At 30.6% G+C, this 26,292-nt stretch overlaps 3 protein-coding genes across 4 annotated transcripts; 1 reads left to right on the plus strand and 2 right to left on the minus strand.

Moving 5' to 3' along the window:
- The first annotated feature begins 2,776 nt into the window (after nt 1-2,776).
- On the plus strand, nt 2,777-7,658 carry LOC109808271 (Glutamyl/glutaminyl-tRNA synthetase, class Ic). The gene is made up of 6 exons (XM_020371185.3): nt 2,777-3,094; nt 3,573-3,660; nt 3,879-4,032; nt 4,451-5,574; nt 5,734-6,201; nt 7,280-7,658. Exons 1-6 carry the CDS (start codon nt 2,955-2,957, stop codon nt 7,487-7,489), a joined length of 2,184 nt encoding a protein of 727 aa, XP_020226774.1. The 5' UTR covers nt 2,777-2,954; the 3' UTR covers nt 7,490-7,658.
- A 2,006-nt stretch (nt 7,659-9,664) lies between these two features.
- LOC109809521 (germin-like protein subfamily 2 member 4) lies at nt 9,665-11,394 on the minus strand. Its single transcript, XM_020372855.2, has 3 exons — nt 11,148-11,394; nt 10,282-10,842; nt 9,665-9,846 (listed from the first exon to the last, which is right to left on the minus strand). The coding sequence occupies exons 1-2, from the start codon at nt 11,257-11,259 to the stop codon at nt 10,292-10,294; spliced, it is 663 nt and encodes a 220-aa protein (XP_020228444.1). The 5' UTR covers nt 11,260-11,394; the 3' UTR covers nt 9,665-9,846; nt 10,282-10,291.
- A 7,157-nt stretch (nt 11,395-18,551) lies between these two features.
- Nucleotides 18,552-25,241, minus strand: LOC109809889 (5'-3' exonuclease family protein). Of its 2 annotated transcripts, XR_014427844.1 has the most exons (19): nt 25,084-25,241; nt 24,879-24,995; nt 24,707-24,765; nt 24,522-24,581; nt 24,357-24,410; nt 24,160-24,208; nt 24,003-24,050; nt 23,827-23,892; nt 23,703-23,753; nt 23,239-23,358; nt 23,074-23,158; nt 22,867-22,948; nt 22,328-22,442; nt 22,131-22,187; nt 21,978-22,024; nt 21,829-21,883; nt 19,935-20,122; nt 18,872-18,964; nt 18,552-18,762 (listed from the first exon to the last, which is right to left on the minus strand). XR_014427844.1 is itself a non-coding variant. In XM_020373306.3 (18 exons), exons 1-17 carry the CDS (start codon nt 25,093-25,095, stop codon nt 18,893-18,895), a joined length of 1,149 nt encoding a protein of 382 aa, XP_020228895.1. In that variant the 5' UTR covers nt 25,096-25,240; the 3' UTR covers nt 18,552-18,762; nt 18,872-18,892. The 2 variants fall into 2 exon arrangements, 1 of the variants encoding a protein (XP_020228895.1); XM_020373306.3 differs by lacking the exon at nt 19,935-20,122 and having other exon boundaries at nt 25,084-25,240.
- Between the last annotated feature and the right edge of the window lie 1,051 nt (nt 25,242-26,292).

Raw genomic sequence — 26,292 nt, forward strand, 5'->3', positions numbered from 1 at the left:
ACATTGTAATTAAATCTCATTTATGATCTATTATCTAAGTCTTATATTTGCTACAAATCATGTAATCATTACAATATCATAATTTTGCTAAATAGCTCACAAGTATTAGAGATGGTATTCAACCTATGTGATGACATGGTAAAAAAAATTCACCAAATTGCAACATTGTAAGGGTGAAGTTAAATATACAAACTTATTATGGATATATTTTTCTTCTTAAAATGTCATGTGTAATGCAACTTATATGAAATATAAGATCATACTAATACTCGATGTTCAAAAGCCTAATGATATAATTATTAATAAGTTTTCAAGAGAAATACATAATTTATTGTTATTTGATGAGGTTTAAAGAAATAAACACAAATTATATCAACAAAAATATTTGTACTTCAATGTCCGATGGTTTGTCATCGCATATTTTAAAGGTTAAAAAATTGTGTACTCTTAATGTTGTGAAACATAAACCCTAAAATTAGCATATACAATAGGACTCTAGTGTGAATGTTTTGCAAATTTGTTAGATGTTGTAATTTTAACAAATAATCATACGAGAAATGGAGTTTTATTGCCTATAATTAAACAAAGACGATAGCGAGTATGAAACTCCCCTTTACGTTTATTGAAAAACAACTTTTTGTGAAATTAAGTTTTGCAATTATAAAACATAATTCACTTTATGAAACTCACATTTGAATTTTTTTTTCCAATGAAAAAGATGTAACTTAAGTTTTTAATTACTTTATGAAACTCATTTTTTTATTTAATTGGAAACAATAAAGTGTCTTTATATTAAGTTATGCATGTTAACATAAAATTAATAAAAGTTGGTTCGTATTTTTAAGAACGTTGTTAAAAAAATTTATTGGAGATGAACTAACACATGACATATTTATACAACAATGCCAAAATTTAAGGAATATAAAAGCAAACATAAATATAACTATCATAATTAAACAAGTTACATAACATTATTTTACTAAAGATTACATGATTCTTGGCGAATTCTATAATGGAGAACATACTCATATGGTTCACTGGTCAACCATGCTACATAGCACTAATTTTTTAATAAATTATTTGATATTTTATTTAAAAATAAATAAAATTATAATTAACTCTTTTATTTGTTGTTGTGCACAAAACATTTTCCTATGATAGACATGAATAAAAAGAAGTTGGTGATGTTGCTTTGATAAGCGATGCAAGTGGGTTTCAACCTCAAATGATGTTGTTTGTAGATAATCTAATGTGAATTGTTTGATGTAAAAATCTTTCTCAAAATGGGTTTACCTCCAAATGAAAACACAAGTTTTGGACATGGTTTTTCCTTTGGTCCACAATTGTGACTACAATGACTTAATTAAACATGACTTTTCCATTAACCCTAGGAGAATTATGAGTTTTTCCAATAGAATATTAAAATAGATTTCCTTGGATTGGGAAAATTTGTCCATCAAAATTTATCAATTTGCAAATTATTTCTGACACTATTCCAACAACTCTTATCCTCAATGTCATCGGTGAGGACGAAATCAATATGCAGATCATCTTCCTTTATAATGACTTATCAGAAGTTTGTTTTTATTTTTTTTTTGTTCGTCCCTGGAGTATCCACCGCCGATAGCAGTGACTAATCTCTTCGCTACGTTGGAGGCACTTCAAAGGGTGGGATAGCTGGCCCCAACATTTAACGCGGTTGCATACATAAGGCAGGATTCAAACTCTTGACCTTGCTTAAGCGTGAATCAACCCCTACCGCTGAACTACACACTTGGGGTTAGAAGTTTGCTTTCATAATAACATTTATTGACTCCTTCATCTTTATTGACAATTGCAACCACCATTGCTAGAAGCTAATTAATGTATGTTAAAAATAAAGACCACTTTTACACCATTATTATCAAAATTTCTATTTAATTTTTATTCTCCATCTTCTCTCCTTCCTAAAATTCACTCTTCAAAATTTTCACATTCTCTAATTAACTACTTATTTTATTATCTATTTTATTTATTTTTACTTTAAATTTTTTTGAAAGATATGAAATGTCTTTTTCCCTCTAATGTATCTATACATACATATTATAAAAAAAATACAAATTCTTGAACTATTTTTTGATCCGCATTTTCATTAAGACTGATTTATTCAAAACTTTCGCTCAGTTATTTCATTTCACCTTTTCATCTATTTTTTCTTCCATTTTTTTTTATTTAAATAAAATATATAAAAGTACGATAGATCTTAATCTTACTAATAAAATACATATAAAAACATGTAAGTGCATTACATACATATTATAAAAGAAATACCAAACATTTAACCAATCTTCATTTTTATTAAGATTGAATTACTTTTCAAAAATTTTACTCACTTATTTCGTTTCACATTTTTATCTCTTTTCTTTTTCATTCCTCTCAACATGACTGACATAATATACATAAACATGTAATTACATTACAAAATGTTTTGATGTCATTATATTTATATATAAAAGAGTTAATCACTTGTACATTATTAATATAATTTTTTTTACATTAACAACTAATTATATATTTTAATAATATCATATCATTTACTTATTTAATAAAATAAAAATAATATAAAATAATTTAAAAGATATAATTAATTACTAGTATAAAAAACTTTACACTAACAATATATAAATGATTAACAATATATATAATACGAATACTTAATTTCGGAAAATGTTTGGGCATGGCTCCCCCTATCATAAAAGATTCCGCCCCTGGTCGTTCTGAGAACAAATCGTTCATGAGAAAGTAAACGAAAAAAAATAGTATAAAAGGGTTTTTTTTTTCTTTCTATTTTTCTTTTTTTTACCAAGTTATCCCTGAAACCCTAATGCCCCTTCTTTTTCACTCTGCCTCCAACCACCCAAGTAGCTTCCTGTTCAAAATTGTGTGCCGTGTCTTGGGTGTTAATTTAGCATAGCATGGACATCCAAACCTTTGCTTTCGCCGCATCTTCTCCTCCGTTACCGGTAATCGCCACCGCCAAGCTCGCCGGCATCTCTCCCTCCATTGATACCTCTCTCCCCCCTGACTCATCTCCCACATTTATCTTCTCTGATGGGTACGTGTCCGATCCCCTTTTTATTTGTTTATTAGTCCAAAGTCTTCATCTTTTCGCCTCCCAAAGTTCATTTCTTAGTCTAACAACTAGCAAAACTGGTTAAATGATTCAAAATAAACCAAAAGTTAGCGACATCCAAGTGCATGCGTGCGTCCAAACTCATTTTTGATACTAGTTGACTGCCAATTATTTTGTCAAAAAAATGATTTTTTAAGCTCCCCGTATATGCAGGATCGACATTTTGGGAATCATCCAGAAAATATTTTATGTTTTTGATGTAATGTGATGTGGATTTTAAGTTTTATATTTATTATATAAATTTCATTTCCGTATGGCTACCCTTTCAAATGGATTACCGACATTCTATAAATTAAAGGGAAAAAAGGGTTTTATGTGATTGTTAGTTCCAAATTCCCCAATAAGCAGGACAACCATGTCTACTATCTATGATTAGTTGATCAATGCATTTACTTTGCAGGCTAGAGTTGCACGGGGCACATGTTCTTCTACGTTATATTGGGCGAGCTGCCAATTTCTATGGGCAAAATGCATTTGAATCTAGCCAGGTCATTTTCCTAATGTAACATAGTATCATAATGCGTAGAGTCCTCCAAGATGTTTAGTGTAAATGAAAGGTTGAATATTTTTCATGACAAATATAGAATGCTGCTGAAGAATAATATTTGAACTGTTTTCCTAATAGTTCTTTCATGCGTTGCCCTTTGCTTCTAGTTGTGAACTCACTATATCATCTGTTTTCCTCATTTCCCTTCTGCTCTTTTAGGCTGATGAATGGCTGGAGTATGCTACTATCCTCTCATCGGGCCCTGCTTTTGAGAATGGGTGCAAATATATAGATGAGTACCTGGAGAAGCGTACATTTTTGGTTGGTTATTCATTGTCAATTGCAGACCTTGCAATCTGGGCAGGTCTTGCAGGTAAAGTTTTTTTTTTTTAATGATTTCTATTCAACCTGTATCATGGTACTGCTAGGTCACTTTTGCACAGCTTGTCTATGGAAGAGTAAATCATTGTTTTTGATTGCACTTTGGGGTTATTGCTTTATTGTATCCATGTCAACAAACTAGGTTTATCAATCTATGCAGGACCCACTGGGTTAACTGTGTAGCTTTCTTATGTTTTTTTTGGACGAAAAGACTCTATCATGGTTGATAGTTTTATATATGCTATGGCAGTGTGTGCAAAAAAAAATACTCTATCTTCTGTTTCTCTATTTTTATAATGTTAGTTTGGCAGCCAATGGCCTATAGGTTTATTGGCCTTTATTCTGTGTACCTTGTTGTCCATTATTATCACCCACAATTCAAATATATTCTGTGTGATATGCTTTTGCAGGTTCTGGGAAGAGATGGGAAAGTCTAAGGAAGTCAAAGAAATATCCAAATCTTGCACGGTGGTTCAATTCAATAGTGACAGAACATGGTACTGCCCTAAATGAAGTCACATCAGCATATGTTGGCAAAAAAGGATTGGGAGAGCCAACGGTGACCAAGTCAAAAGACCAGTCAGTAATCACTGATAAAGTGAAAAATGTGGATGGGCACGTATCCGGGAACAACAAAGGAGGAAGCAAACCTTCAGCAGAAATAGATCTTCCAGATGCTGAAGTTGGAAAAGTTCGCTTGCGATTTGCACCTGAACCAAGTGGCTATCTTCATATTGGACACTCAAAAGCAGCACTGTTGAATAAATATTTTGCTGAGCGGTACCAGGGCCAGGTTATCGTGCGTTTTGATGATACCAATCCTGCTAAAGAAAGCAATGAATTTGTCGACAACTTGGTGAAAGATATTGAAACATTGGGTATCAAGTATGAACAAATTACATATACATCAGATTACTTCCCTGAGTTAATGGAACTGGCTGAAAAATTAATTCACCAGGGTAAAGCATATGTTGATGACACTCCACGTGAACAAATGCAAAAGGAGAGAATGGATGGCATAGAATCTAAATGCAGAAATAATAGTGTAGAGGAGAATATAAAATTATGGAAGGAAATGATTGCAGGAACAGAGAGGGGCTTGCAGTGTTGTGTTCGTGGCAAGTTGGATATGCAGGACCCAAACAAATCACTTCGAGATCCTGTTTATTATCGTTGCAATCCAATGCCTCATCATAGAATTGGGTCCAAGTATAAAGTGTATCCAACTTATGATTTTGCCTGTCCATATGTTGATGCTAGAGAAGGAATCACACATGCCCTTCGGTCGAGTGAATACCATGATCGCAATGCTCAGTATTACCGGATTCAAGAGGACATGGGTGTTAGAAAAGTTCTCATCTATGAATTCAGCCGGTTGAATATGGTTTACACTCTTCTCAGCAAACGGAAGCTTCTATGGTTTGTACAAAATGGAAAAGTTGATGGATGGGATGATGCACGATTTCCTACAGTACAAGGAATCGTGCGTAGAGGTTTGAAAATTGAAGCGCTGATACAGTTTATTGTTGAGCAAGTACGTAAAAAGTTTTTCTTTTATTTATTTAAAAAGAAAAGAAAAAAAATACACTCTAACATATTGGAAATGATAAGTAGAATGTGTTTATCAATGGTTGTGCTTTTAATTTTTTCTGTGCTAGAGAATGATGATTACTCTTATCTGATACTGGTACAGGGGGCATCTAAAAATCTCAATCTCATGGAATGGGACAAGCTTTGGACTATTAATAAGAAGATTATTGACCCTGTCTGTCCCAGACACACTGCTGTCATCGCAGATAGACGTGTGTTGTTGACCCTCACTGATGGTCCTGAGAAACTATTTGTCCGCATCATACCTCGGCACAAGAAATATGAAGCTGCTGGAGTTAAAGCTACATCATATACTAAAAGCATATGGATTGACCATGCTGATGCAGAGTCTATATCAGCCGGTGAGGAAGTAACGTTGATGGATTGGGGAAATGCCATAGTGAAGGAAATAGTGAAGGACCAAGATGGAAATATCACGGGGTTGTGTGGTGTTTTGCATCTTGAAGGATCTGTGAAGACCACAAAATTGAAACTCACTTGGCTACCTAACATAAATGAACTAGTTAGCCTGACATTGGTGGAGTTTGATTATCTAATTACAAAGAAAAAGGTATGTGTTCACCCTCTGTTATTTCTAAGGAAAATATATGGTGGTGCTGTTTGGTTTGGAGAAAATGTTTTATGTTATTATTTTTTTTTCTGCTTTTAATTTTAATCGAACCCAATGGCTTTTGTTGTTATTGTTGTTTTTACTTTTGAAGTTTTAATTACAAAAATGTCACATTGTTTACATGTTGCTTTTCACTGTTTATCAGATGAATCTATGAACATTTGGCTGCGACGTTACTTCTAAAAAGTGCCCTATGAAAGACACTTTTTATGTGATTTGCTGTATCCTGTGTCTTAGGCTACGGTCATTTTCAATTTTCTAGAGCACTCAGGCCTGTTTGCCACGTTGGCTAAAAATTGACAGTATAGGATAAGCTATCTTATTTGGCCTTGTAAAATTTGTGGTGCATGTACAGAATAATATCCAGATGATACTTTTTATTGTGTCTTCCTTGTTACTCTTAACCCGGGTTAGGTTAAAATTTGATAGGATAAAATTAAACATGATTCCCCCTTCCCCCCTCCTCTCATCACCACCACCAGATGGACCTATACTGCTATACACTACCATCACCATTCATAGCTGCTACTGCGTAGTGTGTGTTTGGTTAACCGTTTGAATTGGGCAAATGGCCATTGAACGGAAAAGCTACAATATTTTACTTCTCAACTTATTGCTTTGGAATGTTTGAACATCTGCCTATAACATTTCAAATGGATTCCAAAACACAGGATACGTGATTACTACTCCCTTGAGGAAAAAATAACACTTTTATCAAAGTGGATATTTGTCTATACGATCAGGTATTTTGTGGGCACTTGTGCAGCTTGCAATAAAATGATAAACTTAACAAGAATTTATCAGTTTGATATGTCATCATTATCATGCTTACTTAACAAATCCTTAGTTCGATGCTCCTTTCATCTCTTTTTCTATGAAAACTTCAACCTTGCTTGCTTGCTTGTGAAACTCAAATCAGTAGTTGGTTTAGCACTGACCCAACTTTACATGCAATCACTGTCACAACACCCAATAAATGTGTCATAAATACATTATGTTACTCTTGGTTTGGTTGCAGCTTGAAGAAGGGGAGGATTTCATTGACGTGGTTAACCCATGTACCAAAAAGGAGATTTCAGCATATGGGGACTCCAACATGCGAAATCTTCAGCGTGGAGATATATTGCAACTGGAGAGAAAGGGATATTTCAGGTGTGATGTACCCTTCGTTCGGTTTTCACAACCAATCGTGCTATTTGCAATCCCTGATGGCAGGCAGCAGACATGATTGAATTGAAGTAATCTTTTTTTTATCATACAACTGTTTGGAGCATAACTCACATTCACACTCCGCACTGTTGGTAATAGGGATAACATGTTTGTGGAACTATTTATGTTTACCATCACATTGTATTCTGTTTATAAGCAAACCATTATAATTGGATTCTTTACTAGCATTTGGAGAAGTCTTCTTTGGTTTTTGGGACAAGTTGCAATAGTCTATACGAAAGTACTAATGATTTTATGTTTGCTTACACGGAAATCCTTGGGTTAACGCGATAGTGAATCATCAATAGTAACCGTATTTTTATCCAAGTAATCAAGTATGTTATCCTCTCTTTTTGAGAGGAAAGATTAAAAAGTTTAAATTTGAATTGAAGAGGAAATGAATAGAGAGAATTTTTAATTTTTACTTTCAAAAGTTCTTTTTTAACTTTATTTTCTCTTTACTAGATGAAAAATGTATTTTAATTTAAGTCATTTAGTTTATGTTAATTTATTATGTTATTTGCAAGACAAGAAAAGTTTTAATATACTGTTTCTTTCTTTCCAAGATCTGCCTCCCAATCTTATCTTTAGATTTCGGTGTTGCTAATCCTGTGTCTGTGGTACTCTATTTGCAGCTGTAAAATAAGAAATATTGGTTTGTAAAATAATTATCTTATGTTGCTTTACATCTATAATAATATTTCAAAGTAATACACTATTTTCATGTATACATTTTTAAAATATTTTTATTTTTATAAATTACTTTCTAATAATCTTCTCCTTCTTCAAGTAACTTTTCATTCCATCAAAATTAACTGTTGTTTAATTTTTTTTTCTATTAACTTCTCTACTAGTGAGGATAAAAAAGGCATTTTTCATATTTTTTTTTATATTTAAATTAGTATTTTATTAATTTTTTAAAATTTTATTTAGGTATAATATAATATCTCTCTAAATTATTGGAGATTTTTAATTAAGTATCTAATCGTAAAACAATGTAATTACTTTTTATTCATAATTTTTGTAATTAGGTCCTTTGTGATTTGGAATTGTCAGAAAAATAATGTGACAATTTTGCTAATTTTATATATCTAAGTATAGTAATTATAAATATATTAAAATTTAATTGTAATTTTTTTTAGTTTAGGAATTTTATTAAAATTTCTCAAAAAATTGATGGAGTTAGTGTGTGGGTGTGTGTGAACAATTTTGGTTTCTCAAGGATTATGATTTTGTAATTTTGATTTCAAATTTTAATTAAATAATTTTAGTATTTTAAGTATTGTATTTGAATGATTTTAATTGTTCAAATATTGCAATTATATTGCTTAAAAAAATATCGCAATTATATAATTTTAACCTATTTAATTTACACATACTATAATTTTCATTTATGTATTATATAATATATATTTATTATTATTAATATGTGTAACTTAAATAAATAAATGCGATATTTAAGAGAATAAAATTGTTTAGTTGTAATACTTGAATGACTAAATTACTTAATTAAAATTTGAGAAGTTAAAATCAAAAAATTATGATGTTTGATAAACTAAAATTGCTCAATTAAAATCTTGATGACTTAAATCACAGAATTGTAATTTTTGAGAGATAAAAATGTAATTAAACCTTAAATTTATTTAGAACTTTAGGACCTATTGTGTTTAACTTTTTATTTAATAAAAATGTGGAAAAATTAAAAATTAGTTTCTTTCAAAGCTATGCATAATTTAAACAGTTAAAATTTTTCAAACAATAATTATTTTAAAATGAATGTTTTAAATAATAAATACATGACTAAAGAAATTAATTTAGATGTATTGATGGGTATAAATAAGTACCGTAGATCAACTAGTCCTGGTGGGATCCATTTACCTAACTGACTGAAGCTGAGTGGAGTCATGGTTACAGAATTGTTTTACTCATTTTCTCTTCATTTTTTTTATCACATTATTTGTCATATCTATTAGTTTCTTTTTTCTTTTTCTTCCTTCTATCCATACTCTAGAATATGCCTTTATTTATTTCCATGATTATATTTGCTTACGCATTAAAAAGTTAGGCACCATCCTCATTAATTCCTACACGTTGAGACATTGAATTTAGTGGCTCTGGTAGGTACAAGGAAGCTTCAGTAATTTAAAAGTAAATAGGAAAGAAAAAGAAAAAGAAAAAAAAAAAAAGTGAGAGCTTGGTGTGGAGTAACTTACACTATTCCATCAAAAAAGAATAACTAACAAGCCAGAAATAACGAATCAACAACGGATAATTTAGTTACCAAACGTGCAATCATCTTTCAAATGTAAATTATTAAACAAATGAATATTCCTTCCCCACTGCTTTCATTCTTCTCCTTCATGATATGAGTTGTTCCTACCATGAATTGTAAAGTAACAAAAGATTAAAAGAGAGGGTAAATGTACTTCACAAGTAGAAATTATTACAAGATCACATAGTCTTAGTATCAATTCTTGATCCATCTTTACGTGACATATAACTATATATTTTTCGATTTATGAAAAAAAGTTTAAAAAATGTTACTTAAATATTGATCGTAACAACATAATCATGCTGAAAAATGTAACTAACACTCTTTTAAATATTTTATTATTAATTAAAAATCACACATTTTTATAAGTCTTATTACTAAATAAGAAAGACTTGTGAAATAAGAAGTCAGACAAATTTTGTGATTTGTAATAAATTTTTATTAATAAAAAAAGAAGTATTAAAAAAATTGTTAAGAAGAGTATTTTGACATTTATCCGACATACTAATTTATGGTTGACAAGACAAAGAAACAAGCACCTTGGTGTTTTCAATTCTTAGGTGGAACTGGAAACCTAGACTTGATTTCCTGAACCTCGTTGGTCCCAACCTGGAAGGTCTTGGTCAAGACATGGTCTGGAACAGATGGCGTGGCAGCAAACAAGGTGGTAGCTATGGACTGTGTCCCTGGAAGTTGGCTATTGAAGGCTGAAATGACAGCAGCAGCAACATTAGCATTGTTGTTTTGGAAGTGAACCAACCCTTTTGGGAACACAAATATGTCACCCTCGTTGATGATCATTGACATAAGCTCATTGGCTGTGGTGATGAACCCCACTTCTAGTTGACCTTGAAGCACAAACACTATCTCAGTGGCACGTGGGTGTGTGTGAGGTGGGTTGAGGCCACCAGGGGCAAAGTCTATCCTTGCGAGAGACACACCAAGGGTGTTGAGTCCTGCCACTTTCTCAACGTTGGCTCCTGTCACTGATAAGCCATAGGTGTTGGGGGTGCCTCCTGGTTTAGCTAGTATGTTGGAGAAGAAATCCGTGACATTTACCTTGGATGCCTCTTTGCATGTGAATCCATTCACGTTCACACCTGTTTTCTATCACACTGTTATCATTGTATTTGGAATGAAAAGTCTCTACCCTGCACAATTGCACTTACCAAATATGCAAGAGTTATGGACTATGCTAAGGTTGTTTTAGAAAACAAAAAACAAAGAAACTATTCATGTGTGGTTTTAGATTAACTTTTTGAACGTAGTTTAGGAAGCCTGGAAACTAAAAACGAAACATATATAAACATGCAGTTGGTGTTGTTGGATGCATGATGAATGAAAATGGCATATGCATATAGTGAATAGAATTAGAAGGGAAGAAGTGAGTAGAGTGATGTAGTACCGGAGGCAAAGTCGGCAACACAGAGGTCTTGAAGAAGGTCAGGATCTGCTGAGAAAGTGGTGGCTAAGAGCAGAGCCAGAGTGACCACAACCAACAACTTTGCCACCTTCATGCTAATGGGAATGGAAAGAGATCAACAAAGGCAACTAGTTGGTTGGGATAATCAGATGTATATATATCAAGACAAGGTTTGGTTGACAAGTAAAAACCAAAAACCTCAACTTAAAGAAGGAAACAAGTTGGTTTATATGTTTCTTGGTCATCCATATCATTTATTTATTTTCTCAACAGATGGACCATCCTAAACCCAAGGCCAAGAAAAACTTTACTCATCGCATTTCTTCGTATAGGAAATTCTAAGTATTTTTAGAATTAATTTTATGATAAAATTAGTGAAGTTCAAAGGTATGTTTTGGGTACATTAACAGCATAAATTTTAAAGACAATGCTAGCATGTTAATTGAACACATATCTGCTCACACTAGAGATGTGGCAGAAAATGAAGTGAGGAATGATGTTGGTCTTCCCATCTTTTCAATAATCATTTAAAGTACAATAGTATTATTATTAATAAATGGTTCCCTGTTGTAGCTACCAGGGACGGAGCCAGGATTTCAATACTGGGGGTGCCATATAGGGGGTGCCATATAGTAATATACATATGAGTTTATATTAAAAATATGAGTTTATATTAAAAATAGAGGGTGCCATATAGTAATATATATGTATATAAAAAAAAATTAAAATTGTTGGGGGGGCCGTGGCACCCGTAGGTCCCCCCTTGGCTCCGTCCTTGGTAGCTACTAATTTTTTAGATGTATGCTAAATGGTACTAATTTTTATAAAGTGTGCCATTATAATGTATGGTAGTGAATGTTTCTTGGAGATGGTATTATTGGTATATAGCTACTAAATGGTATATAGGTGTGCCGTTTTCTTGGCGATGATGTTGTTATTCCTTCACATTTAATACAGCGTTGAGTAGAGGGAATAACTTGAGTTTTAATAAATATCTAGACGGGCGCGGATAAAAAATAAATTATTTAAATTAAAAATATTATTTTATTAGTTAATATATAAGTTTTATATATAATTTTTTTAATTATATAATATAAGTTGTTATTGATTTTTTTTACAATAAATAAATTTATTATTATTTGTAATAGGGTTTGTAAAGAAAAAATATTATTGTAAATATTTTTTACATTTATATTTATATAATATTTCATCATTTTTTTTGTTAGATTCAAATTCAAAAATATAAGATTCAAATAAATAATCTTTTAAAAGTTCATAACTAAAGGTAATATATCTAAATAAATATTTTTTTATAACCAAATTATAAAATAGTCTATTTTAATATTTTATGAAATTAATAAATTGATAATAAAGAATATACATATATTCATTATTTTTAAATATATAACTCCTCATATACAAATCCAATTGTTAAGAGGTTTGTCCAAAATTTTTTTTATTGTTGTTTAGAATTAATATTAATTAGAAGTTTATTATTTTTATTATTAATGAACATAAATGTTAATTAATAATAATTATTAGGTTTCAGAAAAAAACAATTTTTTGAATAATGGTTTATAATTAATATTAATATTAATATTAATTACTATAATATTTATTATTTTTTGAAAACGAAGAATTTAATCAAATTAAATTTCTTAAATAATAAAGTAATGATTGAATATTTTAGTCTACAATTAATATCAATTAATATTGCTTCATTTCTATTTATAATTAAAACTAATTTGTTTGTAACTAGAAATTTAATAAAATTTAATCTCTTAATTAATAAAATCATTAATTCATATATAATTACATATTAAAAGTGATTTTAGATTATCACACATTATAGTTTTTTACTAAAAAAATGTTTTTTTATGTTACTCATAATTAATAATAATTGCATAATATTTTTGTATTCTATTTTTTTATGAAAAAATTTAATTTAATTTAATCTCTTAATTATTAATTAATATAATTATTTATATAATTATTATTTTTTAATTAAATATAATTTGAAGCTATTTGTTACTCAATACAAATATAAAAGGATAATAAAAATAATATTATAAAAAAGGTTATATAAATAATATATCATTGTTACTTTAATAAATTATTTTTTCTTCATTTTTCTGCAAAACAAATGGTTACTTATTAACAAATAATTTATAATTCAAGTTCAATGCAGGTAGCAAATAAATTAGATAAAATGTGAGAGAAATTAAAAATAGTAAAAAAAGAAATGAAAAAAAGTAATACCTTCTATTTCTGACAAAGATTATCATGTGAGATAAAAATTAAATAAAGAGCATAGCAATTAAATTAGATAAAATATAAATATGTAATATAAAGGGTTGAGGAGAAAAAAAGAGAGAAGAAATAGTACCTTTTATTTCTAACAAAAATTGCCATGTGAAATGAAAAAATAAACAAAGAGGGTGAGAGATAGATTAGATAAAACGTAAATATGTAATATAAAAGGTAAAAGAGAAAAAGAAAAAAAAAGGAAGAAAAAAATAGTTCCTTTCATTTTTTTGAGAAAGATTTCCATGTGAGATGAAAATTAAATAAAGAGGATAAGAGATAAATTAGATAGAACATAAATATATAATATAAAAGGTAGAGGAGGAAAAAAAAAAGGAAGAGAAAAAAGTAGTAGTTTTTTGATGATGATAATCAAATAAAAATTAGACAATAGAGAAAAAATGAGAATTTGATTAAATAAAATACAGAGAGATGTAATATATAGAAGTAAAGGAAAATATGATAAAAATTCTCACATAGACAAATATGTTGGCATGACAACATGTAAAATTAATTGCATAATATTATTTGTATTTTATTTTTTTATAACAAAAAATTTAATTAAATTTAATCTCTTAATTATTAATTAACATGATTATTTATATAATTAATAATTAACTAATTAAATATAATTTGAAGCTATTTGTTACCCAATACAAATATAGAAGGATAATAAAAATAATATAATAGAAAATACTATATAAATAATATATCATTGTTACTTTAACAATTTATTTTTCCTTCATTTTTCTACAGAATAAATAGTTGCATATTAACAAATAATTTAAAATTCAAGTTCAATGCAGGTAAGAAATAAATTAGATAAAATGTGTGACAATTTGAGAATAGTGAAAAAAGAAATGAAAAAAAGTAATACAGAGATATGAGAGTTCGATTAAATAGAATACAGAAAAATGTAATATATAGAAAGTAAAGGGAAAATATGATAAAAAATAGAAGTTTAAAGAGTTAGTTTAGAGAATTTGTCACATAAACAAATATGTCGACAATATAACATGTAAAATTAGTTTTATAATGACATGTCAATATGATAGAGTGTAACTCAACTTTTAAATTATAAATAGATTGATAAATTGACAATTCATTAGCATTAATTACTAAAAGCTTATACAAAATGCAAAGAATCTCAATATGAACATGTTAAAAATGTTGAATTTTGTACATATATAACTTTTTTTAAAAAAATACCCACATGGGACCCCAAGGTTTATTTCCCCAAATAAACCTGTTTACTATGCAGGTTCAAAATTCGATCCCTGGGGAGTCGAATTCTAACTTGCTATAGTGTGTTTTTGGCGTGACTTTGGCTATCGAAATTTAGTTCCTGGGAAGTCGAATTTCGAGTAGCTTTTCTTTTCAAAAAAAAAATGTAAAATTATAATTTATTAATTATATAATTAAAATATAAAATATTGTTATTATAATTAAAATAAATTTGTATATAAAATAATATATTAATAATGTATAGTTTTAATAATTTATAATTGTAATAATTTATTAGATTTATTTAAATATGTAAATTTTTGTTAATAATTTATAATATTAATATGCTAAATTAATAATTAACAAAATAAGGTAATTATTAATTTGGAAATTATACATTGAAGAAAATTAGTTGTAGGCTAAATAAATCAATGACGCCCTTGAACAATGTTTGAACATCTCTTCTTTGTGACCAGAGGTGTGACAATAAGAATAATGTTTTACACAACTTTGTTATTCTCTAATGTCCGTCTCTATTCTTATTCTACTTGACTTGGGTCAACCCTTGAAAGTTCTTTTAAATTTTGAATTTGGACACAAAATTAGGCCAATGTAAGTTGGCCAATAATTTGTGTCTCAGTTCCCAAATTGTCCTTCATATACCTTGGAGACTTGTTGTAAAGTATAGACGGGAGATATGTAGGTGTTAAAATTGTAGTGTGCGTGTAAGCATGTAGCAATAACATGCGAGCATGAGATGTAAACTTTTTGAAATTTTCACATCACATCTCATCTAACCTTATATATTATCTTAAGTAGCAAAGTTTAATTTATTTGTAGTTTTCATGAGCTCCATATCAAGGCTTGCAAACATTAATACCCATGCAAGTATATAGAGATGCCCAATTGTGGACTTCATGTACCCCCATCATTTGTTTTGCAATTTTTAAATTACACTAATCAGATAGAGTGAAATTACAGTTTCATCTTTTTCAAGATGTCCCTTCTCCACCCAATAATTTGAATGAAAATTGGGTTACAAGACATGCTCAATGGATCGACATATAAAATTATAAATGTGAACATACATTAATGGATCATCCAATGCAAGACTCATTATTTCACACATGAGAATATATGAAATGGTACTTGGTCAATTCCATCTATTTTCTATATGTGCCATGACTACTACAAGATCTTAAGACTCACCAACAATGAAGGACTATCACCACATTTGAAACCAGTGCGACTTCCATGACGTCGTATGAAGAGAGTCACCAGCATGTTTCAAATCCTCCACACAACATGATGCCACAAGAAAACATAATTGACAGAAAATATTTGTTTGCAACAACTTCAGAATATTTCTTTACAAACTTATTTGGAGTAGATTTTACAACTTCATCTTCAGTACAATCATACATGAAATTTCTTTACCAACCGGATTTTACTAATGAACCTGGTAGTTCCTCAGCTACATTCCAACAACCAGTCCTTAATGATGATTCAAATCCTGTAGAGCAACAACCACCACGATGTAACCTAGGACGTAACAGACATCGCACTCAAAGTGGAACTAAGTACCACTACCAAGATTAAATCTTATGTAATTCATTTTGTATTAATGTCATATTGTTATGAACTTTTATTTTTAATGCACTCTGTCTTCATCAATGTAATATTTAAGTTATTTTATTTTTAATAATTAAGTTATTTTATTTAAATAATAATTAACTTATTTTATTTAAATACTAATTAATTTATTTTATTCAAATAATAATTAAGTTATTTTATTTAAATAATAATTAAGTTATTTTATTTAAACAATAATTAACTTATTTATTTTATATAATAATTAACTTTTTATTTAAATAATAATTAATATATTATATTTAAATAATAATTAACATTTTTATTTTATATAATAATTAACTTTTTATTTAAATAATAATTAATATATTATATTTAAATAATAAATAACATACCAATATTAAAAATTATTAACACACATTTATATATATATATAAATATAATATTATTTATTATTTTACTTATAAATTTAATTTAATTTTAATGATAATATTTTTATTTTTTATTTTTATTTAACTTTAAATTCTTATTTTAAATAACAAATTCAATTTATATATATATAAATTGAGAACCGAATTCCGACAAGTCGCCGGCAATGGAGGAAATGCAGCTCAGCTACAATGATCAGTTCTAATTGTGTAAATGAAGGGGAGGGGGGCATTTGGGTATTTTTTTTCTAAAAAAAAATATTTTTTCAGTAAAAATTCTAAAAATGTTAATGGTGGACGGCGGTGGTCCTATTAATAATGGAGGTTGTGCCTTATTCTTATGCGTTTCGTACCTGCATGGGAAGAGCCTTGCTAAGTCAAGACAAAACTCAGATCACCCTCCAAATTCAAACCTTTTCTTTTAATTATAGGACTTGCTTCTCTTTAATCCCTGTCAATTCTTATCTTCAGTACGTGTTTGGTTTCACTTTCGATTTTCTGTTATCACGCTGAAATATCGCCCAAAATAATTTTAGATAAATGTAAATTTTTAGATGTTTAATTTCATGCAATGAGTTGATTGCACACTGAATTGAAGGAATTTTAGGTAACTTTTGTGTTACATCAAAATCTTTACAATCACTATTCACCATCCACTATATTAGTAGAGAGGAACACTGTGTAGGCTGTGTAGCACACAGTCCTGCGAATCATAGGGTTCAACCTTAGCTTCTTTGGCACACACCCTCCCCTCCCCTAGCCTATAAACACACTTGTTAAAAGATAGGCTACGCTGAGCCCCACCACGATTAATTCATTGTTTTCAAGCCTCTAATGAACCAACGACCTTAAGTTTTTTGGTTGGAAATTTCAGCTTATAATTATATTTGTCGACTTCAAAACATAACAATAAATGTGAATTTTGTCACATAAGAGCCGACTGGTAAGAAAGAATTATCCTACTTTATCAAACAACCAGAAATGTGAATTTTGTAATCGTTAAAAACAGTGAACCGTGATTCGGTTGGTAACTATAGCAACCATGTAGGCCGACTTTACCCATAACATAATGCAAGGGTTTTTTGCTTAACGGAAATTTGCTCCACTTTCAAAAGGTGTGGAAACATCTAATACCCATGAGAAACACAAAAGGAAAGGAAAAATAATAATAATATCGAAGATGAAGATGAGAGATGACAAACCTCCAATCCAACTAAATTCAATTTCGGTATGCCCCACCCTTATATGCTCGACAGAGAGCGGGTGCACACTCGATTACAAGGGAGTTGTTACTCAAATGTTCAATTATTTCAAGCACCATATTAAATTTAAAGGTAATCACTTACCATTCCTATTAATCTCATTTATTGTCAAAAAAACATACAACTCGGTGATAAATATTTTTAGGACAATATTTAGCTAATTCTCTGTAGTCTCGGAAAAGTAATGTCTTATCATTTAAGTTATTACACTCACTAACTGCCAATCGCCATCAAAATCAATTTTGCATAAATAAGTATCAAGTAATAACAAATTGGCATTATTATTGTTAGAGTGGCATCACTATTCCTCCCCTAGTTCTTTTCCTACTTTATTGTTTTGAATATCCAGCCCCGGGTATATTTATTTTTCAACCAGTGACAGTATTGCATTGAATTTTTTTTAATATTTTTCGGCTTATGTTGGATAAAGGCTATTATAAATTTTAGTTAGATGTTACCCAATACCCATCTCATAAAGTACACTACGTAATTAGATACTATTTTTTTAGTGTAGAATCTTCCAACAAAACGGAAATATCCAGAATTGACAAAAGCCAGTGAAATAATCATGCGATGCGTCAGGAAAGGAAACCACAAGTTAAATTAAACCCCAGAATGGAGGATTAAGAGTGGCTATCAAAAGAAATACCGCATCTCAAACTGTCCTTCTATGAAAGAAGCAGAATTCTGTAGCTCACATTAGTCAAGTTCCATAAACCTACCTCACAAATATTTTACAATTTGGAAGACTGCCAATCTGGATTGCAAATTGATCCTCCTTCATGCTAACTGCAACAAACCAAGGGAAAATAGAGGCACAGTCAAAGATGCGAAGCATGCAAAGGGACTGTCACATAAATACGTGCTGAAAAATTCTAAGCACATCCAGAACTCTAACCTTATCGGGACACAAAGCCAACTATTTCTTCTTCTTAACACCACCAGCCTTGGCCTTTTTGTTGGTCTCTTTGGCCTTATTCTCTGGCGTTTCCTGTCCAAAAACAAAATTGTCAAAGCAAGGACCTTCTAAACCAGAAAAGTAATTTGTTCTCCGGTGCTTTGGCTGCTTTAGTATTTTGAGTTGCGCATCTTTAACATAAAAGCAGTAATTTGTTTGTTTAGTTACTATCAGCAGATATTTTGAGAGATGGTGCTTCATTGCTGCTCTTAGTGTAAACTGTAAAGAAAGGGGACAAACCCTTTACTTGGGCTTTGCCAAGTAGCCAACCTAAAATTCTGATCAGTATTTAAAGTAGCCACCTCAAGTACAAGTAGGATGCCAATTTATTTTTGCGACATAATACTATGTCATTCCAACTTTAATGCCCATGTCGGGCTTTATTATCAATACATCAATATAGATAATGATTATCAATATAAATATTATGTAATTCCTGATTTATTATCAATTCACCTTTGTTCAAATTAAAAATCTTAACCCCTCACTCACCCTACCGCCATGCAGGAGTGGGGCTTGGGCTTGGAACACCAATTGGGGCAGCTAATAATATATATCAAATGGATGGCCTGATATAATCAATATTCTTTTGGATAATAAAACATATTATTAGAGAGAAATGGTGAAAAACAGCAAAAAGGAAAAGGAAGATAAGACATCTCCTTAACAAAGACACAGCATAAAGGACATACAAACAAGATAAAACAAACTCTCCAGTCTCCACTTCTCTGCCTCTGCCTAATTAATTAGACCATGTTTCTGTATGAGAAAACCAATGAGACTTCATACAAATCTAAAATAGTGAAAGACAAGATTCACAAGCCCATGTGCTAAAGGAATTAAAAGTGAAGCCAAAATTAGTCAAAGAATTATTATGATACCAGAACAGATTGTAAAAGGCCATAATTTAAAATTCCACAAACTTATTGTAATCATGTTAACACTTATGTTGGTTAATAAAAGATAGACTATGCATAAGAACAGAATGACTTTGGAGGTTCACCAGGGCTATTCAGCTTCAGACACCAATAGCAGACACCTCTAGACAAAGGTACAGAGCTTGGAACCCATATTATATTTTGGCAAGCTCAACTTGCCAAAAACCGTGGGCCTTGACCAGTTAGAAGGTTGCAGAGAAAACATCTTATGCTCAATTGTTGGTTTGAAAGATCTAAGCATGCATTTGATTTCCTGTCATTAAGTGTAGCCAAAATTATCTAGCATGTCAACTGAAAGATTTCTTGTAATATGGGGAAAAAATTCCTATTTTTGGTTATTTTATCTGACTTGGAAGAAAAGGCATCCCATTATTACTAATGAAAAAAATATGGGAACAGAAAAGGAGCTGAAGAGCTCCAAATCCAAACTTGGGTGAAGATGATAGTAAAAATCATAGTAGTCAATCCCGGATAGCGGCGCGGAGCGGTCAACCCTAAAACTGGGATAGCGGGATGACGCGGAGCGGGATAACCGCTATTTTAATATTAATTTATATATATTAAATAATTAATAATATATATATATAAGCTAAAAAAACAAAAAAATAACTCTAAATTCATACATTAAACTTTTTTAATAATTAAAAGTTCATAGTACTCAAACAATACATAATATAAAATGTCTCCAAAACAAAGTAGAAAAGAAATTTTTAAAAATTGTTGAATTATATTTAATCAGAAAACAAATCTGATAAATTAAATTTAATCAAAAATTAAAAATACAATTTTCTGAAATTAAAAATAAAATTTTCTGAATTAAATTTAATCAGAAATTAAAAATAAAATCAGCTGAATTAAATTTAATCAGAAATTAAAAATAAAATTTACTGAATTAAATTTAATTAGAAATTAAAAATAAAATTTGCTGAATTAAATTTAATCAGAAACTAAAAATAAAATTTGTTGAATTAAATTTAATCAGAATTTAAAAATAAAATTTGTTGAATTAAATTTAATCAGAAATTAAAAATAATAATAATAATTTAATAAAAAATTAAAAAACAAATTATGTTGCAATGTACATAAAGGAGAGAATACTCGAAGGAGAAGACGAACTAAGCGAGGCGCATCGGAGCTTGCGGCCACGTCGGAGCTGGAGGCGCGTCGGACCGGGAGGCGCGTCGGCGACGGAGGTGCGTCGGAGCCGGAGTTCGTCGGAGCTGCACGCACGATCGCCAGAGAAGAAGAAACAATCTGAGAGGGAGAGACGAGAGAGGGCTGCGACAATTGAAATCGCGAGAGGGAAAGGGAGACTTAGGGCAAAAAAAAGCCCCATTGAAAAGACTGACTTACCCTTAATGAAGGGTAAGTCGAAATCGCGCCCACGATTCCGCGATTTGTGCCGCTCCGCTCCGCCTCTGACGCGGCCGCTCCGGCCGCTACACAAATCCGCCACGCGACAGCAGCGAGATTGCGGGGTGAGGCCGCTCCGCTCCGGAGCGCCGCGATAGCGGCCGCTCCGGCCGCTATTGACTACTATGGTAAAAATATATTGCTTGCCACACAAATCAGGGTGTTCAGTTGCATTCTTCCATACCCAACAACATTCATCATCACATTTTCGAGCAGATATTCAACCATAAAAAAACAAAGTCTCACAAAATATACTTTATTTTTTACTCAACTCGAGTTAGTTAGTGAGACTTTTCATGAAAGGGAAGAGTTTTTTCATAATCATCATAAAATCATAAGAGGATGAAAATAATGCAACGACCATAATTCCTGATTTAGTTTCAGGCAGATAAATTGGGACAGAAAACATAATAACTACATTAGACACAGCCAATCCGAAGTTTGACCACAGATGTTCTGGCAAAGAACCTGCTAGGCTTTGTTCAAAATTTAAATAATTATGGATGACCACATCTAGTGAAGATGATAGACATAATGGATACATACCTTGCGTTTTATAGGTACAGAAGGATTTTCTGTTCGCTTAAAAAATGATTCCAATCTGTTGTTTTTAGGAAGAGAAAAAAGAGGAGTTAGACAGGACATGAAAAGAGAAAGGTTTAACACTCACATCCAATGACTTAAGAATTACTTACCGGCCTTGTGATGACTTGCTCTTTGATGCTTTAATTTTTTCTATTCCCTAACATTCATATAAAAATCATAAATTTTTTTCTGAAGAAGCAACGAAAGCCTATTGATACCCTACTCAAACAGTCCATAATAATATGATTTAGTGCTTTACATACCTTTGTCACTCTATCACTGTTGAAGCCATTCTCATTTACCAGAAATGCTATTAACCCCTGTAAGAAGGCAACATCATGCAACCTAGTTATCTTGCCAGAGAACACTATATATAAATAGGACAAATATATGTATGTCTGTATATGTGAATCCACATGGATTTGAAAGGATATCAGTTCTCAAACATAATAGTAATTACTTCTTCATCAGGAGCAGACCACTTAATATTAAGTTCCTCTTCACCAGTTAAGACCACTGGTTCTTTAAAAAGCTGACGAGCCTCTTGATATGGCCAACTATCTGGTATCTGGTACCTGAACCAATGCACTCACTATAATTATTTCCAAGGATGAAAGACCAATATCATAAGATAGGACAATAAGATATGTACAGAGTAAGTTATTTTATTGTCAATAGGAAGTATTAATTTTATATCAATCACTTGATTAAGTAGCCTAATGCCTAACTATATATTAATAAAATCCCTCATGATATGAATGCATTACAAAAGCAAGTAGTTGTTGGCTTGTGGCACAGTTGTCATATAAATGAACTTACTATCAAACTTAGAAGGACCCAAATATCCGGGGCTAAGTCTGTAATTGGTAATGCCGCACAAACATAACAAATAGAAACAAGTAAACCTTATTCCACGAGGTTATGTCATATGATTAATACATGTTAAATTGCATACACAAGAAATAGTGATTTTTAAAATAAATTTAAAAGGATAAGAACCTCTCTCTGTTTATGTTCTCCAGTATATTCTCAATAGAGCCATGTTGACGTATGAGTTTCAAAGCTGTTTGTCCCCCAATCCCTGTGACACACCATTTATCGTTAATATTTATTTATATTATATACATATGCATATAGAACTCATACAGTAATCATAAAACCAACTTAGACCAGGCATCATAGAAATAAAAATGGGCCAAAATATACCTCGAATGCTGTCACAATAATCACAGCCAGAAAGAATGCATAAATCAATAAATTGGTCCATGGTCAGATTTAGCTCCTCCAAAAGCTGAAACAAAAGAAATACCAAAATGAGCAGATCAATCAGGGGAAAAAAAAAAAGTCATGCATGTTGAAAGCTATAAGGACCTTTGCAACATCGAACTCCATCACTGGAATTTTTTTTGAGCTAGGATCCATTAAGTGACGAAGAAATTTAGGAGCTCCAAATGTTAAGGAATCCATGTCTTCAGAAGCCACAGCATAAACCTATAATATATATACAAAAAATTCAACATCAATTCAAAGGAAAGTTTTAATTAAAAGAAATACTGCCAATTAATTTGAAGGAATTAGTTGATAAAATGATCTGAAGGCATAACAAAAGAAAGGATTATCTAAACCAAAAGCTATGGAAGAAGGAACATAACTGAAATTTAAATGCATTTTATAAGAAAAAGTGGTAAAAAATAAATTAAAGTAATATTTGACAATCTTTTTGTTTCCATAAAATCTGTTTAAAATGGATAAGTAGCAATCTTTTCATTTTAGTTTGCAAGAATCCAGTTCATAAAACAAAGCGACAATCTAACAGACAACAGATATGAACTTGCCTTTCCAGCTTTGCAAAGAGCAGCACACTGAGCCTCTGCTTCTGAGGGTGCCTGTAGAGACCAAAGTCTTTTAACCAGACGCTAAACACACAATACAATAAATACTCAAGTAATGCAATGTCACCTCAACGACAGGCACACCCATGAGTCTTAAAAGTCCTTTGCAATCATCATTATGCTGCTTTGTGACCTGCAAGAAGATTGAGATATGGACTCAGCAGTATGCACCAAAAACCATGTTTGTTTCTCTACAATGTTCAAAACATTTCAAATTAATGAACCTAAGAAACAAAAACCTACCTTCACTGTCCGTTTACTGATTTTTTCAATCTCTTCCTTAGTGGCAGTCTAAATGACAAGAAAAAGCAGCCCACATATGAATATATTGATTTAGCACAAGAAATTGCACGCACAAAAGGAACCAAAGAGGAAAGTCAACAGCAAACTACGCATACACCTCTAAGGCTTCTGACAAATCCTCAGTAGCCTCAGCCCTCTTGGAGTAACTGTAACAATTATAGTGTGAAAAGCATTATTGAGGAACTTTTGATAAGTAACAATTCTAAAAATAATACAAACCCCCATCCCCACACACACACTCAAAGAAAAAGTAGAACTTTCTACCTAGAAATAACAAAAAATCAAATAAAATACCGTTTTGCCAGCTCTTGTTTCTTCATATCTGGTGGCTTCCCATCAAAAACATAACTTCATACCAGCATTAGAAAAAAAAAATCAGCATACACAATTTATAGAACAAATCATACTCAGAGAGTTCCAAATAAAGAAAGATTTAAGAAATTCTAAATATATACATACACTGGCTTTATCCCAGCTTCTAGAAGTCTGATTGTCCGCGAAAACATTCCTTGCAAATGACTATAAGATACAAAACGAACACCATCATCACACAAAGTGTACAACATTTTATTATAATAAGAAAATGAAACAAATCATAATTAAGCTCATGTAATTGAAACCTATTAAGAGATTATTGCATATACCTGGTAACTTCACCGGCTTCATTAGTGAGCATTTCAGTTCCACTTCTTCCCACGACAATCTGCAACAATAAAAAAAAAATAAAAGACACATAACACGTAACGTTAACATAACTATAACCGTTTCAGTATCGCGGTTGAAACTACGCTACGTGTTGTCAAGGGTAGTACTGACAAGGAACTGGTAAATGCTCATGCTAGCGTCAATGGCGATCTTGCGACCGAAGTAGCTCTCGAATTTGTTCTCCTTCATGCACTTTGGGGCATTGTCCGCTAAAAGCTTCGTTAAACCCTAGAAAATAATAGGCATTAACAAATTAATATCAAGAGAAATAAACTGAAGGAAAAACAGAGGGATAGGGTGATGAAAAGATGAACACCTTAATACCCATTTTGGGTTGTGTAAGGAAACGGGAATTTGCAGAGAAAACGAAATGGAAGAGTGGTGTGTCTGACGGCAGAACGACAACGAGAAATGAAAGAAACAGCTACTTCCCGCGCACTCCTCAATGAATCTGTATGGGCTTTTTCTTGTTAGCCCATTTTATCTAATGGCCCAAAGATCCCATGAAACTTATAGCCCAAATCTTATGAATATGAATATATTATTATTTTCCAAGTCTCTTTATTGAAATTTTGTGTAATTAGTGTTACACTTTACCAAATAGTTTTTTAAAGTTCTTAAATAAAATAAATTGTAAATGCTGCAAAAAGGCCCTTTAAATAAACATTTTCTTGTTATGAAGATTTCAAGTTGTCAAGTAGACATTTATTTTATATTCATTATTTCTTTGAAGTTGTAGTACAAGTATATTATCTATATTTATACTAATATATAAAGAAAATAATTTTTTAGTAATTATTTTTGTATTTTTTTAATCATTATATCTTTCTATTTTAAAAAATTAGAAAAAATGATGTTTTTAACAAAATTCAAGAACTTGAAATTAATGAACTAATTATAATATCAATTAGATCAATATATTTTTATTACTTAATTTTTTTTTATTTTATCTTTAATAGGGGGTACGAAGTGTCTCAACTTCACTAGTTAGTAATACATGTAAGGATAATTATATTAATAGTGTACTTTTCAATTATAATTTAACAAATTATATATCTCAAAATTATAAATATAATTATGTAAAATACAAAGTGAGAACCAACATTTGTTGGATTATTGGATTAAAATTAATTTCTTTGTTAATTCAATTATAGATCTCATGTTATCATAAAAAGAACAAAATCACGCAATAAACACGTAATTTAAATCATTAATTTTTAATGATTATTATTAAATGTTTTTATTTTAATCTATACTAATAATAAAAAGGATTTTCTTATTTGGTACCCACTTTCATTTTATTTTTAATAACTACATAATTTCTAATAATTGTATAAATATATCATGATAGATTTGTTATTTTCTTTTTCTTTTTTTATCAGAGTCATGTAGTGTTCTTTTTTCCACCGATGTTAATTAAAATTCTCATTTGATATCTTCTCGTGAAAAATAAATGCATATGTATGAACAGTTTTAACAAAACCATTTACACTAAAACAATATAAATGAATATGTATTCTTATAT

Source organism: Cajanus cajan, chromosome 7 (assembly GCF_000230855.2).
Source record: "Cajanus cajan strain Asha chromosome 7, NIPB_CcT2T_4, whole genome shotgun sequence".
In the NCBI taxonomy this organism is placed as follows: domain Eukaryota; kingdom Viridiplantae; phylum Streptophyta; class Magnoliopsida; order Fabales; family Fabaceae; genus Cajanus; species Cajanus cajan.

Coding starts and splice junctions, on each gene's coding strand:
- LOC109808271 (XM_020371185.3), top strand. CDS start 2,955: ATGGACATCCAAACCTTTGCTTTCGCCGCATCTTCTCCTCCGTTACCG. Junction 3,661..3,878: donor ATGCATTTGAATCTAGCCAG/GTCATTTTCCTA, acceptor CTGCTCTTTTAG/GCTGATGAATGGCTGGAGTA. Junction 4,033..4,450: donor AATCTGGGCAGGTCTTGCAG/GTAAAGTTTTTT, acceptor ATGCTTTTGCAG/GTTCTGGGAAGAGATGGGAA.
- LOC109809521 (XM_020372855.2), bottom strand. CDS start 11,259: ATGAAGGTGGCAAAGTTGTTGGTTGTGGTCACTCTGGCTCTGCTCTTA. Junction 10,843..11,147: donor TGTTGCCGACTTTGCCTCCG/GTACTACATCAC, acceptor GATAGAAAACAG/GTGTGAACGTGAATGGATTC.
- LOC109809889 (XM_020373306.3), bottom strand. Junction 24,766..24,878: donor TGAGCATTTACCAGTTCCTT/GTCAGTACTACC, acceptor TTATTGTTGCAG/ATTGTCGTGGGAAGAAGTGG. Junction 22,443..22,866: donor GAGAACATAAACAGAGAGAG/GTTCTTATCCTT, acceptor GCATTGGTTCAG/GTACCAGATACCAGATAGTT.